Source organism: Orcinus orca, chromosome 21, assembly GCF_937001465.1.
Source record: "Orcinus orca chromosome 21, mOrcOrc1.1, whole genome shotgun sequence".
NCBI classification, from domain to species: domain Eukaryota; kingdom Metazoa; phylum Chordata; class Mammalia; order Artiodactyla; family Delphinidae; genus Orcinus; species Orcinus orca.
In genome coordinates this window covers 6,804,083-6,820,128 of record NC_064579.1, presented here as the reverse complement: position 1 = coordinate 6,820,128, position 16,046 = coordinate 6,804,083, and the positions used below count along the sequence as shown (strand labels likewise).

Below are 16,046 nucleotides of genomic sequence, written 5' to 3'. Positions count from 1 at the left end.
TCCCTCCCCAAGAAGCATCTTCCAGATTCAGCTCTTCCCACCTGCCGTCCAGCTTGATCCTCCAAGAGGTCTGTTTCCCATGGCTGCACAGTCAGAGGTTATGCTTAGAATCAAAATGTGTGTTTCCCTGGTGGCCATCCTCTGCAGAAGGGAAAGGCTGCGGACTGGTGCGTTCCGAACAGGCTCCCTCAGGATAAAGGGGGCTGACACCTCAGCAGCTTCTGGAACAGGATGAGGTCACCTCCTTGACTCGCGTCTCAGTGAACTCTGTTTTGATCTAATATTGCGGGGCCCTCTCTTCCTTCTCACCTGTCCCTGGAAAACTGCGCTGTGCTTCCAGGTGGCCCGTAAGAAACCCAAGGAGGATGAACTCACAGGTCCCGAGGAGAGAACAAAGCCTGAAAAATGTGGCGTGAACTTGTCACCGCCTGAAAGTACTGAAGTTCTGTTTTAGATTGTCATGTAGTTTTCCCCTTCTATCCCCTGATATCCCTGTGATTTTTTTTTTCCAAGATAAAAATAATGGATTTTCCCTCCAAATCTTCTGATTCAGCCAACACTACGGCTGCAAGTACCCCCTGGAATACTACTGTAAACTCCTGGCCCAGGTGGAGAAACATGCCCCTAAGGTATAATTGGGATTCACTTTTAACCCTCAGCTCAATGCTATGTAAAAATATGGAGGGCTCCCCTGGTGGCGCAGTGGTTGAGAGTCCGCCTGCCAATGCAGGGGACGCGGGTGCGTGCCCCGGTCCGGGAAGATCCCACATGCCGCGGAGCGGCTGGGCCCGTGAGCCATGGCCACTGAGCCTGCGCGTCCAGAGCCTGTGCTCCGCAACGGGAGGGGCCACAACAGTGAGAGGCCCGTGTACCGCAAAAAAAAAAATTAAAATTAAATAAAAATATGGAGGCGCACTCAGACCCCTCCATATGGGAGCAGGACTCCCATATGGCTTTATAACAATAGGATTTCAAACCTGGACATGAAGTAGGGAGCATTTCCCTTTACTTATAAGGGAGGTAAGGAAAATAACAAAAGTTACCTGGCTTGAGATCTCAAGTTCACTCAGCTGGTTAGTGGCAGTTTTCCTACCATATAGCCTCATTCTCAACTTAGAAGTATTTCTCAGAAAATGTGGGCCTTAAGACCTTTTGAGATTCTCAGAATTAAAAGTAGTGAGTGGCCAGGATGTTAGTATCTATGTTATTAAGGAGTAATAGGAGAGAAACCTCAAACCTCACTGTAGCTGAAAGTTAAAACGCTTTGGGCTGCAACATTTTCAAACATCAGAAGTTCAAATTCTGATTGAACTGATGACATTAGATATTAGAGATATTAGATATTAGATAATATAAATCTGAGTTTATTAGAAACACTATTCAAGTTTAGAAGTCCTAAAATGTTTCATGCACATTTCAACTTTCATATTTTCTTGAGAAAGAAAAAAAGAATGAAAACCAAAAAAAGGAAAGAAGGGAGAGAGGAAGGGAGGAAGGGAGGAAAGAAAAAAGAGACCCATAATGGCAGTGCCATGGAACCCCGAATAATAAGAATGTAAGATGGGCTCAGAATAAGGGTGACATGTAAACCCCATAATTTTCCCCAATATAGAATTGCAAGCCTTTTGATGTCAAAACTGAAGAAAGGATAGGGTCAAAAGCTAGGCCTCTCTCTGTTAAATATGTAAAGTACATGTTTCCCTAGAGGCATCGACACCAGGATAACCCTAGAAATTACACCTTTTTTTTTTTTAATCAGTGGAGAAATATTCTAACAGCATTATGTTTGATCATTCTACATTACGGCCACTTGTTCTTAAACGGATTGTGGTCCAATCTGGATTTACATCCTCCACTCCCTCCTGGATTTCAGGGGGCCAGATCCATGAGACCCTTCTGGGTAGAGGATGCAACAGGGAGGGAATATACGGAGGTGACTGTCAGTCAGGAGGTTCGTTCTTTCAGTCTGGCCATTAGGATGGAGAAGGTGTTTGAAGTCATCTTTAATCTGAAAAATATTGTAAAAGTCCTTTTCTTTTTATTTTCTCTTAATTTACATAGATTATATTATTTCCTAGGTCGCCTTCTCCAGTGGGCTCTACATTTTGCTAACAGTATTGGTTTATTTGTTAAAATTCAACTGCCAATTGCACTCAATATCCTGACAGCTGTTTTTGCACTCAGTTTTTAAAAATCATTTGTAATAATTGTTTGCGGCAACCTTTGCACTGAATATTCTTACACCTGCCTGGTCCAATGTGCTCTTGAAGACGTGAATGTTAAGTAGACAAAGTCTGTCTGAAAGAACACATCATTTAAGGCCTGTTGCTCAGAGTGTAATTTGAGGACCACCAATGTCAAAACTACCAGAGGTGCCCTTTAAATTCTGATTCCCACTCCCGTACATAAATTCTGATCCAGTAGATCTGGGATCCCAGAAATTGGGTCTCATGAATATCACTCCAGGTGATCCAGGTACATGAACACCAGTGTCGAAGACAGCACAATTCAGTGGTGTGTGCTGTATATCTCATTGAATCCTGCAAACAATGCTCAAAGGTGGGTATTATCATGTCATCTTTAAAATCATAAAACTATGACTGAGAAAGAATACAGGAATTGTCCAAAGGTGTTTCGGTCCGCTAGGATGTGCCAGTCCAAGATTCAAACTCAGGTGTGTTCCGTACAAACAACTATCTCTAAAATGCAGAAGAATACAATAGAGTAAAGCCAGTGGCCATGGGATCACAAAGAAAGGAAAATTTCATTCTGATGAGGAGGCCAGTATAGGGTCTTCCAAGAGGAAAGATGAACCAGATGTTCTAAAGCAAAGGCATGAAGGAGTAAAAGTGTCACTTGAGCGACTGCACATTGACTGTAGTGTGCACCGGAGAGAACCATGGCTCATGGAGATGAGCTCAGAGAGGGAGCTGGTGTCAGATCTTGAGGGCTTTGAAGACCGTGGAAACGAGTCTGAGCCTGGTTTTACTGCAGGTTCAAGGGATGGGTGGCGGGATCTGATTTGCGTTCCTGGACAATCTCTCTGGAAGCATTTTGAGCAATGGATTGTAAATGAGAAAAAGACTAGTAAAGAGGTGTGTCTCATAACCCAGACTTCAGAAGACAAGTCCCTGAATTGGGACATGGAGAAAGTGAATGGTAAAATTTCTCAATAACGATGGAAGTCATTCCTATTACTTATAATGAAAACAAAATTACTGATTTTTATGTAGGTGCTATATAACCATGTAAATTCTCATTTCTACTGGAATAAAAGTTCGATTTAGATAAGACAAAGGGTAGGAAATTTAGAACATTATATAGATAACACTGGATGTAAGAAAACCTCATGGGCAGTTATTACAATGCTATTTCCATGTATGTCACTGCCTAGTCAACACTGAGTGTGTTGAAATCCTTTGGGAAAAGAGTCTAAGAAAATGGCTTGGCGTATTCAGACTCGAGCTACTTTCAAACTAAGTTGACCCACACGTCAGTCGTCAATCTCTGGCTTCATTTTGACGCCAAATATTCTGAAATCCCATTCATTTTATACTCCACACCTGCTGTTTTCGAAGTACACCATGGGAGATGTACACTGTGGGAGATTAAGTTAATACCTGTCCTCAAATAGGTCAGAATCAAAAGGAATATAAGTAGATTCACATCCGGAAGAGTCAAGTGTCGACGCCAATAGTAATGTCAGTAGTCCCCTAAGGAAAATCTCTAGAAGTGTCGTTACATATTGTAAATACATGTTGATGATTGTTAGGGTATCTGTGGCCTGATACACTCCTCTGGTCATTTTTGGAAGCGGGGACACCCTTGGGGTCAGTGTCATTACCCGTCTTCTCCTACTATTACAGTGTAAGTCCTCCCCAAAAGAGCAGGAACGGGGTCAGTGCTCTTTTCTCTGCACTTTGCCTAACCCAGTGCCCTACCCAAACTGCCGGCTTTGGGATGATTTTAATGATAATGAGAGACACTGCTTTGTGCCATCAGATCCATTTCAAACAACGGTGCCCACTAAATCGCCACGTCTCTCCACCTCCACCTTCTGACTTTGCACATGCCTCGTCCTTGCTTTCCAGGCGTTCTACAATTACCATGTTCTGGAATTACTTCAGATGCTGGTGACAGGAGGGATAAGTTCTCAGCTGGAACAACATTTGGATAAGGAAAAGTTCTGTGGGCTGAATGACAGTTACTCTACCGTTTCACCTGGAAGAATGCGGTGTAAGCTGGGGCTTCTGTCCTTAAACCAAACCATTTTGTCAGACATTCAAGTGAGTCAACTCTTCTCGTAGTAGAGCGTCTTAACCTCCCTGAGTTTTGGAAATTGATCCAACCTGTTTGGGTTCCTAGATCACCTAGAGCATATAAATAATAATAATAATGACAAATTAATGTAATTTATATTCATAGTGTATTTACAATTTACAGTGCATTTTCACGTGATAACTGTTTTTTGCAACAATTCTGAGAGATCAAGCCATTGTTAGTATCCCCATCCTCCAGGTAAAAAAGTGCACAGGAAGCATCAGAGAGGTCCCATAACTTTGTCCCTTGACAAGGATTTTAATAATAAGTGTAATGTTAATATTCACTGAGCATTTGACCTGGGCCTGTCTGCTTTGTTTGTTTGTTTTTCACTTTATCTCTCCAAAGGTTTACATGGTAGGCATCGTTATTAATTCCATTGAACAGATTAAGAAGCTGAGGTGCAGAGAAACAAATACTTACCTGAGACCGTATTGCCTACCAGTGACCAAGCAGGGTCCCTCTAAGGCAGTCTGACCCAGGGCCTGTCCACTCTCCCTACGCTTGGACTACTAAAGAAATCTGATCCAGACTTCCCTGGCAGTCCAGTGAATAGGACTCCACGTTTCCAAGGCAGGGGGCACAATTTCGATCCCTGGCCGGGAAACTAAGATCCCGCATGCTGCGGGGCATGGCCAAAAAAAAAAAGAAAGAAATCTGATCATGTCACCTGAAATCAGGCAGAAGGATTCCACGTTTGGGCCTAAGAATCTGTCTGGGCTAGCCAGTGAAAAATGCTTGAGTTTTCTTAGTCCTCTGAGCTAACAAACAGTAGATTATAGCAAGGAAGAAAATAATTCTGGCAAATCCCCATGAGGCATCTGGGCATTTGGGGCTCAGTGTCGAGTCCAGGCTGCAGTGAGGAATCTACTGGTCGGCCTGCCTTTTGGTTTAGTTTTGAGTGACATGGCATTCGATTCCCCGGTGTCACCGTCAGGGGCAGGCCTTTAGAGGGGCCTGAGTAGAGCCCCTTCTTCACAGCCCTCTTCCTGCCTCTGTGTCTGCTGTGTCTCGGCAGGTACTGCCAATAACGGCGCACCCCACGCTCTGTGCATCTGAATTCCAGGTGCAAACAACATTGCAAAGCTCCCTCCATGGTCCAGTCCTTCGAATTTCTGTGGTCCTGGGTTCCTCATCTCAGGCTGACTTGTGAGTGATTCTAAGCCCAGGACAGCTGCTACTGGCCACTTCCTGTGGGAACCAGAGGTGGCAGCGGACTGGCCAGCCCTTTCTTCTCCATTTGTGTCTGGTCCTCTGTTCTTTACTCTGAGGAATCACAGAACTAAACAGACTGTTCTCTTAAGACTTCCCTGAACGCACTGGCTGCTGCTTTGGAGCCTGCAGCTACTCAAGGTGCCTTGTTGGCAGTCGCTTGAGAGCAAGGTCAAGAGGAGGATGAGAAGGCCGCTCTCTCTTTATGTGCCTTAAAAACTGTGTTTTCCGGGCTTCCCCGGTGGCGCAGTGGTTGGGAGTCCGCCTGCCGATGCAGGGGACGCGGGTTGGTGCCCCGGTCTGGGAGGATCCCACATGCCGCAGAGCAGCTGGGCCCGTGAGCCATGGCCGCTGAGCCTGCGCGTCCGGAGCCTGTGCTCCGCAACGGGAGAGGCCACAATAGTGAGACGCCCGCGTACCTCAAGAAAAAAAAAAACTGTATTTTCCAACCTGGTGCTCACTGTGACTTCTTGATCGTTACCAAACCAGCAGTAGTAATAAAAACGAGCATAGCCCCTTGCCACACCACACCCAGACAGGCTCCTGAAAGACCAGAGTCATAAAAACAGCTGCTGGTATTAGATGCTCAAAACTCACGGTCAGCCTGATTTCCAGCCCACTTGCTGCTGCCACCAGAGAGGTATTAGGAGGGAGCTGTTGGGTCTTCCAGACTCCACTGGGAGAAAAGGCAAGTGACACTCCAGTAAGTGCTTGTTACAGCTTGATTCGAGTGCCGCCAGACCTAAGTTTTTCTCTCTTCTCTCCCCAGCCAAGAAGGACCTTTGGGCAGATATTCTGCGGCTCGTTAGATAACCTTGGAGTCCTGTGCCTCGGCTTGTACCGCATGATAGATGAGGAAGAGCGCAACCCAGAGCACAAAAGGGGAGTGTATGCTGGTGCAGAAGGCGCCGGCCACCACCCAAGCACGAGGGCCAAAGCGACGTCATTCTGTGTGAAAGAGACGGCCAGAGCTTAGGGCCCCCAGATGCAACAGAGGGTGCTGGGGAAGTAGGTAACAGCGTAGGATCAGTATAAATAATATGAATGAACCCTGGTGACTGGGATCCAGGTAGTACTGGCCATGTAAGGAGAAGGGTTTCTCTGTCCCCAGTGAAATCTGATTTTCAGTCAGGGTTCTTTTGTAACTTACCCCTCATCAACGCCTGTGCGACTTTTTAAAGCCGAAAAGCACTGTCCACACTGGAAAGATTTACTTGTTCGCTGCCGGACTCGCTGAGTCAATATTTACTGAGTGCCTTTTCTCTAGCCACTGTGCCTTGTCCATGTAAGATACGGGAGTGATGTGTAGAGATTTCAGTTTAAAGAAGATCGTTCTGACAGTAGTGGGGAAGAGAAAGAAAATGTGTGTGGAGGGGAGAGGAGAAAAGAAGGGGTACTGGGTACCAGCTCCAGACAGCACAGTAATGTAGGTCCAGACTAAGAGTCTCGTGGTGGGAACGGGCAGTACTCAGTAGAGAAGGAGAAATTAAAAATAATAGAGTGGAAATGGATCGATGAACCTGTTTCAGGAGGAAGGGGAAGGAAGTCAAATCACTGAAAGCGGAGTAGTCATGAACACGAAGAAAGACAGCTTCTCCGCTCGCAGGAGAAAGGGAGGAAAAGAAAGGAGGCCAAGGCAGATCTGGCTGTGGATGAGGGCTGTGCTTAGGGAATGTTTACGTAACACTAGGATTTCTCGGTGACATGCAGGCATAGCCCTGGCTGAGAGAAAAGAGGGGGAAAGTCTCTAGGGAGTTGAGAAAGACGTAAAAGTTACATGAATCACTGAGGGGACTGGAAAAAGGAGTTTACTGTGCATCTGTAGAAGCAACAGTGCAAAGGGAAAGGACAGGGGATGGAAATAGCCTGAGGAGCGGATGTACCCAAGAGTAAGGAAATGAGAGAAAGAACGAGGGGAAGTTGTGGTCAGAGAGTGATTTATTGAAGGGTGAGATTTTAGAGGCAGGATGTGTCAGGAAGTTCCAACAGCAGTATGCGGTCAGGAGAGTGGTTGGGAGATAAAGATCACTGGGTAGTGGAAATCAAAGAAATTGGTCTGCGTGTTGGAGTCATAAATCACGGAGACACTGCAGGCACGTAAGGTGACGGTGGCACTAGAGTTTGAAAGAAAAAGTGTCCCATGTGCCAAAGGCCTAAATAAACATGGAGGTGTGTGGATAACACTGAGGTGACTCAAGAGGAGGGTGGTAAGGCTGTAGAGCATGGACCACACGATGCAGGGAGCAGGGATGCTCTGGAAACAGCACTCGGAAGCCTGAATGATGCTGACCCCCCATCCCCATCTCTGTCTGCCTGTGACTGACCCCCAACACCTCTGGAAAACCTGTGGACCGTGGTAATTGGGAGAAGGTGTAGCCCATACTTGGGCGGACCTCAGGGAAGGAAATGATATTCCTGTTTGAAAGAGAGTATGTGGTTACAGCAGATCTTGTTTAAAATATCACAGAGGTTACAGGGGACTCAGTGGGCGAGAGGGAAGTGGGAAGATGATTCAGTGAAAGATCAGTGGTGACTTGGGATGGGTGCTTAGGGAAGAAGAGGTGATTATTCGGGGCGACACTGAAAGTCATGCAGGGTTCTGCTGCCTCAGCGTTCTGACAGGAACACTGGCGTCTTCATGAATCTGACTCATGTTCTCTGAGGATTTGCCGTGTGCCTGATTTCCTGCCAAGACATCCTGCTTCTCTGCAGAGTCTGTCCACGCAGGTCCAGGCTCTGGGTGATCTTTGAAACTCATTGACTCACTATTTGCTTACCCGTCAAGGTTTCAAATAAACCTTTGGTTACTTTTCTTTTTCCTCCATTGGGCAACCTACATTCTGTGTGAAAGTTGGTGGCAGAAACATGAAAATAGGCCTAACCCAGGATAGAAATATCTGGCATGCACGTAATCTTCCAGTTTTGATAAAGCTTGGCTAAGTGCTCAGAATTGTGCCAACCGAATTCATTAGGGTCGTGGATATTAAAAGCAGAGAAACATATAGTTAGAAAAGCCATTAGAAATCAATTAGCCCAAACCATAGTCCCATCCGTCTCCCATTAAAATGATGAGAAAAGCAAGGCCCAGAAGGGAGGTGGCATGCCTAGGGTCAGAGGTGGTTGGTTTCAGAGGCAGGCGTGAGAACTAGTCTCCCAGCTACTAGCCTTGGACCTCTCCTTTTGCGCTGTGCCAGAGAGTTGTTTTTTGTTTGTTTGTTTATTTTTTACTATTAATCAGAAACTAAATCAAAGCAAAAAAAAAACGTTTCCTCTTTGGGCCCAGCAAAATGACTTTCTTGTTTTGGCCACTGCCTGCAGCCACACCGTCCCAGCTGCAGGGGCTCAGAATTCACCTTTGGCTCTTCTTACAGGTTTGTGATCACCCGGCCAGAAAACGAGTTTATGCTGCTGCCCTCGGATCTTGTGTTTTGCGCCATCCCTTTCAGCACCTCCTGTTACAAAAAGGATATTTCACCTCCAAGTCCGTGTGAAATTATAAATATGGTGCCACTGACAGAAGAGACGCTTACAGACATAAATTGTCCTCCTTCAGTTGACCAGGTCAGCGAGACTGCAGCCCAGCCGCCCAGTACATCAGCCCATTCGCTGGAGCCAAAACCAATCCCCGCTGGTGATCCTGAGCAAGCAGTGTTGACTCCAAGTGGTAAACTCTCATCCCAGACACACCCAGGTGAAACCAGGAAAGAAAACGGAAAGGAAAATCTGGAGGAAACCACAGTGGAAGATGCCTCTGCCTATCCAGAGTCAGACTAGACCTGCCGATATTTCCCAGGAGCTCCTGGCTCACTCCTTACGAGGCATCTCCAGAGGTGGTGACTTTGAACAAGGAAGGAAAAGATGGACGCCCGCCATTTTTGTGCCCATTGCTGAGGGGTGGATCAGCAAGCCCACACTGTTTGGGAAGAGACAAAAGTCCGAGCTAATCCCACTGGATCTGGTGTGATAAATAAAGGAATAGATGATAAATGCCTCTCTAAGGGAAGTTCATTGCTCTGGTCTCTTGAGCAGAAAACGTGGTGGTTGGACCTGTGTTAAAGACATTGTTCAGTACTTGCTGGGTTCCTCCACACAGGGAATATAAGAAGTAATCAAGGTAAAAACGAGAAGGATTTAGACATAAGAGACAAGAAATAACGTGCCCCCAAATCAAGCATCTTACATTCTTTATCCTCAAACAGGCAAGTAGTGAACTCGTATATTATCATCTTCTCTTTTTCCCTCATGCTTTTTCTTTCCTCATCTCTTTCTATAGGAGGTGAGGAAGACCAGATGGGGAGATACTTGTTTGAATTGGAAACGAATTTGTGTATAATTAAAACCTAGACATACCCTAGCACAAGAATGAATCTTAGAGTGTACTCAAGATGGGGTACCTGGACGAAGTCAGGTAGATTGAAATATACAGCCTTTCAAATTCCCTAATTCAAGAATAAAGACATCATCTCGTGAGAGGTAATAAAGCCTTTCCTCGTGTTCCAGAAGGAACCAGTTCACTTCCCTGTAAGCCTCATCTTTAAGTCATTTCATCTCGGTATTAGTCTGTTAACACAGTAGAAGTTCAGCACATCCAGGAAGTATTTACTCCCAATTGGTGAGCCTTGTAAGCAGTGCCTTCTTGTGTTATAGATACAGCATAGGTAGAAGGGGGGAAGAAAGAAAGTAATAAGCCAGATTTCCCATAAATGGTTTTACATAATGTTTATGATATCCTTGACATTTTCCTCAACATCCTTGCTGATTTGGTATCACTATCTCCATTTTACAAAGGAAGAAACTATGTCACAAATAGGGTTCCCACATAAAAGAAAGGATACCCAGTTAAATTTGAATTTCAGATAAACAACTTTTTTAGTATGAGTGTGTCCAAATTATCACACTTAGCTAGTAAGTGATCAAATCGACATTTAAACCTAGTTAATTCGACTCCAGCACCTATAGACATTTGCCTCCAGGCAAAATAGAAGAAATGAAACAAAAACATTCATCCACAGGAAATAAAATGTATTAGTACAGCTTTGGTTGTAATGAAATCAACTTAATGTATGTGGAAAAAAGTAATTGTGAGGAAAGTTGTCAGAGACCAAGGAAATCCTCGTTTAAATTTTTTTTAAGCTTACCTAGATCATCTTCATCCTTCTTTTTTGTACAGATTGACTTTCTTTGTTTTTCCGTATACATGGCAAAATATATTTTCCTGCAATTCTAAATTTATAGGTAGAGTTATAGGCACATCAAAGATTTAACCGGTCCATCTCTGCCTCCCAGATCCTGATTTCTATAAGGAGGCATGTAGTGGGCTCAGCTTTGGCCACTCCATCCCAGCTGTCAGTGGATGAGGAATAGGGTACCTCTGAATGGAGGACTTGTCCTCAGGGAAGGGAGGATGGTTCATGGTCTGGGAGGACATGCCACCAAACATCTACTGCAAGAACAGTACCATTCCTCTGACCCGTTCCCCAAGCCATTTTATACAAAAGCATGTTTAGTAGAACCAAAATATTCCTAGGAAGGGATGTATTAGCCTTACGCACATTCAAAATCCACAAACCCACTGCTAATCTCAATTTAGCATGTGAACCTCCAGAGTCAAAGCTTAGCCCTCAGATGATCTCATTTCCAGTGCAGCAGAGAAATTTGAATGAGAAGTTCCTTTATTTGCCAGTATATTAGGTGAATGGGTACCAAAAATATGGCTAAAGAAAGATTGAGGTATATGCAACTATAGCCAGTATGTAAGCATTCATGTTGCCAGTCTTGAAAAATAAAACTGACAGAGGACCCCTCATGTGCCAGGTGATTCCGTGAGTCCAGAACCAAACCCTTTACATATAGATGGCAACATTTTTATGCAAGTCATAACACTACATCGTTTGGTAATACAGCGGATACTTAATTCATAATGATTGTTCAATTCTTATCAATAGAAGAACTGATATGAAGACAAGAGAAAATGTGCAAGGAATTTAAGAATATGTGGCCCAGTGGTTTTTAAGATTTTTTAAGGCTTTGACCTTTCTGAAGTTGTATGGAAGCTACAGTCTACCTCGCCAGAGAAGAAGAATATATGCACGTATTACACAAAAGTCATTATAAAGGTCAGAAGGAGGTCATGGACCACTCTACAGTTTCTCCATCACCTTCCTAGATCCCTGATGTAGGCCTTCAATAACCAGTGGAGTGATCACCAGAAAGAACACAGGGCAGGGGAGTCAGGAGACCGGAGTACTTGTTTCGGATACTTCATTAAACATTTGTGATCTCGGGCAAGTTCTTAAGTCTCTCTCAGCTACTTTCCCAGCTCATTTTACTTTTTTTTAAAAGAAAGTTGAACTGGAAGATTCTGAACATTACATCCATCTTCATTCATTTGCATCTATATTTATTCACGACTTGCCGTGTATCAGGCACGGTGCTAGATGCTGAGGATAGAGCAATCATGAAGACAAAGTTGCTTTCCCCATGGAGCGTAGGCACCGTATGGAGGAGGGAGAAGATAAATGAATAAATAAATGAACACGATAATTACAGATTGTGTCAAATACTGTGAAGAAAGTAAACATATTGATGTGACAGAATTGTGGTGGTCAGGGACCACTGAAGGGTGGCAGCATCCTGTGGATAAACTATTTCAGGAAAGAGAACTTGGCATGACCAAGAAAAGAAAGCAAGTCAGTGTGGTTAGAACACGGCACATAAGCCAGAGGGATGTAATCTCTTAATCAGGAGAAACAGATTACATTTTACTCTAAGTGCAATGTGAAGCTCTTTGATCATTTTAAAGAATGCAGTAATGTGTTGTCCTTTATATTTTCAAAGATTACTCTGGCACTTATGGTTTCAACAGTATGACTAACTGAATTCAACTGGATTTTCTTCCTCCTACAAACACTCAGAAATGGTAGGTAAATTATAACAAAAGAATTTTTAAATGTATAACACTACTGTACAGTACATTGAAAAATGGTTAAGATGGTAAATTTTATGTTTTTGACCACAATTTCAGAAATCGTGGTATACATATAAATCAGTACAAAGAAGTGAATTCGTAACCTTATATGCATACCTGAAAATAGATGAAAACTAATTAATTAAAAATGAATGAGCTAATTGCTCAATGTAACAAACTGAAGAAATATTAGTAAACTAACATAAATCTAAGGAGATTTTACATCACCTTTCACATTTCCCGACATAGTTGTCTGGAACAGGAAACCGGAACACAAATCCAGAGTCTGCTTTACTTAATAGCTAAGCATTTGCTATTTTGAGAGATAGCAAAAATGCCCCCTATCCAATGGATCTTTCACATAACCTAGAGAGACAATGGAGCAACAATTAACAGAACTCAGGAGCGGGTTGACTAGGTTACCATGAAGAAGCTGGAGGGGAGTATGTGAAACTCTCTTTAGGAAGTGCTGTTCAAAATGTGGTCCCCATCCCAGACCTGTTGAGTCAGAATCGGCATTTTAGCAAGATGCGTAAGTGATTCCATACGTTCAAGTTTGAGAAGCAGGGCTTTCAGGGGGTAGGTATGTGTCTTTGTATATATATGCAATATAGGTATATGTAACATGTATCTGTAATATACATTACACATCCACATAGACACATACCTATATACATACGCATACATACATAAATACACACATGGTGGCTTCTGGTAAGTTAAAAGATCTGGAGGTTTGGTTTTAATGAAAACTACGCCCTCCAACCTTTAGCTATTCGGCATGTTCACTTCTGTTTAAGACCTACAGTACATTCCAAACATCTCTAGTTAGCTATAAAACCCTTAACCTGACTATCTTCAAACCATAAAGGAGTTAAGGGAGGTTGGAGTTCAGTCAAGTTGGTGTATATTTTCCTGGAGGAACAATAAATAACCTACAGCTCAAAGGCATGGGTTGTTTCTCCCAAGGCAAAGAAACAAAAAAGCCCACCCTCTAAAAGCAATCTGCTTGGGTTCCTAGATTGGCATGCTTAGGGAGCACGGGCAAGACAGGAGAGGAAACAGGAGAGGAAGGAGGCTGTGCGGATGGGCAGGAGAGAGGGAGGGAAAGCCCTCACACTAATTAGGTTTGAAAGAATACAGGATGAGTCCAGCCACTGCCTGCTGAAAAGAAAGGAACTGGAGCAGCTGATGCTAAATTCAGACTAAACTAACCGCAAGTCCCCTGAGGACGTCACAGGGTAAACCTGATCGTCTCTATCATTTACAGTCATTATCAGGCAGACTGCTTCTGTAATTTTACTGGGGCGCCGAGGAACAGATCCCTGAAGCTAGGGGGAAAAGGTCCCAGCCCTCCAAAGGTATTTGAAAAGGAAAACCCAGGCAGCCTCCGTGCTACTATCTTCTGATTGTTGCCTCTGTCAAGGCAGGGAAGGGGGATGACTTCATACAAGGCAGGGCTGCTCAGGTCTGGTGAGTGGCTAGAGCCAGGCTTTTCTCCACCTTCGTTTTCTCTCTTCTCTAGCAACCTCAGTTAGCCTCCGGAGAGCCCAGCAAGCCTTATTTCTTTCTTTCCTGAGACAGGGGAGTGCTGACCAGCTTTTCCTCTTTCTCATCTTCAAGAAAATATCTTTGCAGCATTTCATCTTGTAAGAAAGTGGGGAAAGCCAGCTGATGTACCAAGAAGGCAGCCAAGAAGGACCACTCATCTCTGAAATGTATTACTCAGCTCCCATCCTTCCCAACACCATCCTTTCTCTTGCCTTCCTGACACAGACTTTTTAACTAGTTGTGTACATCACCACTTTACTTCCACAGCTCTGATTCACTCCTTAAGCCACCCCAACCTCTGTAAACCCCATGATTCTGCTAGAAAGACTCTTTCTAAGATCACCAATTCCATTTAAGTCACTCACTAGAGAATATTTAGTACTGGCCCAACTTGAAGGCTCGGCAGAATTCAGCACAGATGATCCCCGCCGCCCAACTCCGTTCTGAAACATTGTCTTCCCTCGAGTTGCGTGATACAACAATCTTGTAATCAACCTTTTACCCTCCTGACTATGCATTCTCAATGTCCCCTTCAGCTCTTCTTTTATACAACATGATTAGGTATTAGTATCACTCAAAGCTCAATTACAGACTTTCTTCTTTTTTTACTCTCAGGGGTCACTGAGTGATCTGGATAATTAAACTGGAGAGCATATACCTGAAATTAAAGGACAGGGGCTACTTACCTCTAGCCATTATTTCTATGCAAGAACGTGGCCCGATTTTGCTAGAATATTTTATTTTTAAGAGAAAATGAGAATTTTGATTTTTATATAAAAATATGATGCTTTTTAATTTATGTTTCTGGTCATGAGAGAGTAGCTGTAGCAGACCAAGCCTCATGCCAACAAAAAAGTTTAAAACTGGTTAAAAATTTTTTTTAAATACCTGTTTGAAGTAATCATAGAGCAACACAGTCAGCAAGAACTTGAAAGTCTAAGACCCAAGAGAAAAGAAAGCCATTGAGGTGAGTTCACCATTCTGTGCTGTTTTTCCCTCAAGGCATTTGCCAGTCAGTAAGTGGCACCAAACAAGAGATCCAGTTGCATTTCAAGGCTAAGGGCTTTCAGCAGTTCCGTGGGGGTAGGAGGGGAAAAAATTGGGGTTGAGTGTTACCAAGGCAGCTAGGCATTGAGAGAACTAAGTTTTAGAGAAAAGAGAATGGAAACACTGAGCGTGACTCTGTGCTGCTTTTTTCGTTGAAGGTATTATTTCTTACTAATATTTGCAACATAAGAGGCTGAGAAGACGAAAGAAAAGGCCAGCTAAGAAGCTAGAAAGCTGAGCAGAGCTTTGACCCGTCTCAGAGTGCTTGGGAGGTGAAGTGGCATCTGAGGCCCGGCAAGGGTGATGGGCCCAGGTTAACAGCCTTTGCTCTCAGTTGAGATTCTTGAAAGGTCTTCCTTTAGGATTACTTCAAACTAGAAGTAGACCAGTTCTCACAAAGCCTGAAACCAGCTTTAATGCCTCCCATCCCCTGATTGTATCAAGGGGACCAAGACCTACTCTAGCGAACCTATGAGTAAACAAATAAATAGATTCTAATCTGCTGGAAGTTAGCATTATTCAGAGTTTCTACACGTTTTATACACAGTATCCGGTACTCAATCAAAATGGCTGGATTCAGTCTCATCTCTGCCTTATTTGATGCTTTTCCCGAGCAAGCTGCATTAGCCTCCAGACACACCAGCAAGCCTTGCTTCCTTCTAGTTCCTGAGATACAGCAATGTCGCCAGCCTCTTTTATTCCATTTTGCCTTCAAGAAATAAGTAAATAATTACCATGAATGATACTAGAGAGACTCAAATGACCAAATCAAGAGAAAAAAAATAGATAATGTAGATGACTCAAAGATGATCTAGATATAATACACAAGACATAGATTTTAAAGTAACTGTGATGAACACATTCAAGAAATCGGATGACACTTCCAGTCAGGCGCCGGGTGGCAATGCCAAGGGGTATCGCTCTCACGCGGGGGAGGGTGGCGGATTCA

At 43.8% G+C, this 16,046-nt stretch overlaps 1 protein-coding gene across 1 annotated transcript in view; it reads left to right on the top strand.

Moving 5' to 3' along the window:
* KCNU1 (potassium calcium-activated channel subfamily U member 1) overlaps positions 1-8,897 on the top strand; it is a 168,441-nt gene extending 159,544 nt beyond the window's left edge. The window contains exons 28-29 of the mRNA XM_033415052.2: positions 4,092-4,286; positions 6,302-8,897. Coding sequence (XP_033270943.2) covers positions 4,092-4,286; positions 6,302-6,508 — 402 coding nt within the window. The 3' untranslated portion in view covers positions 6,509-8,897. The remainder of the gene's footprint in view (positions 1-4,091; positions 4,287-6,301) is intronic.
* Positions 8,898-16,046: the final 7,149 nt, after the last annotated feature.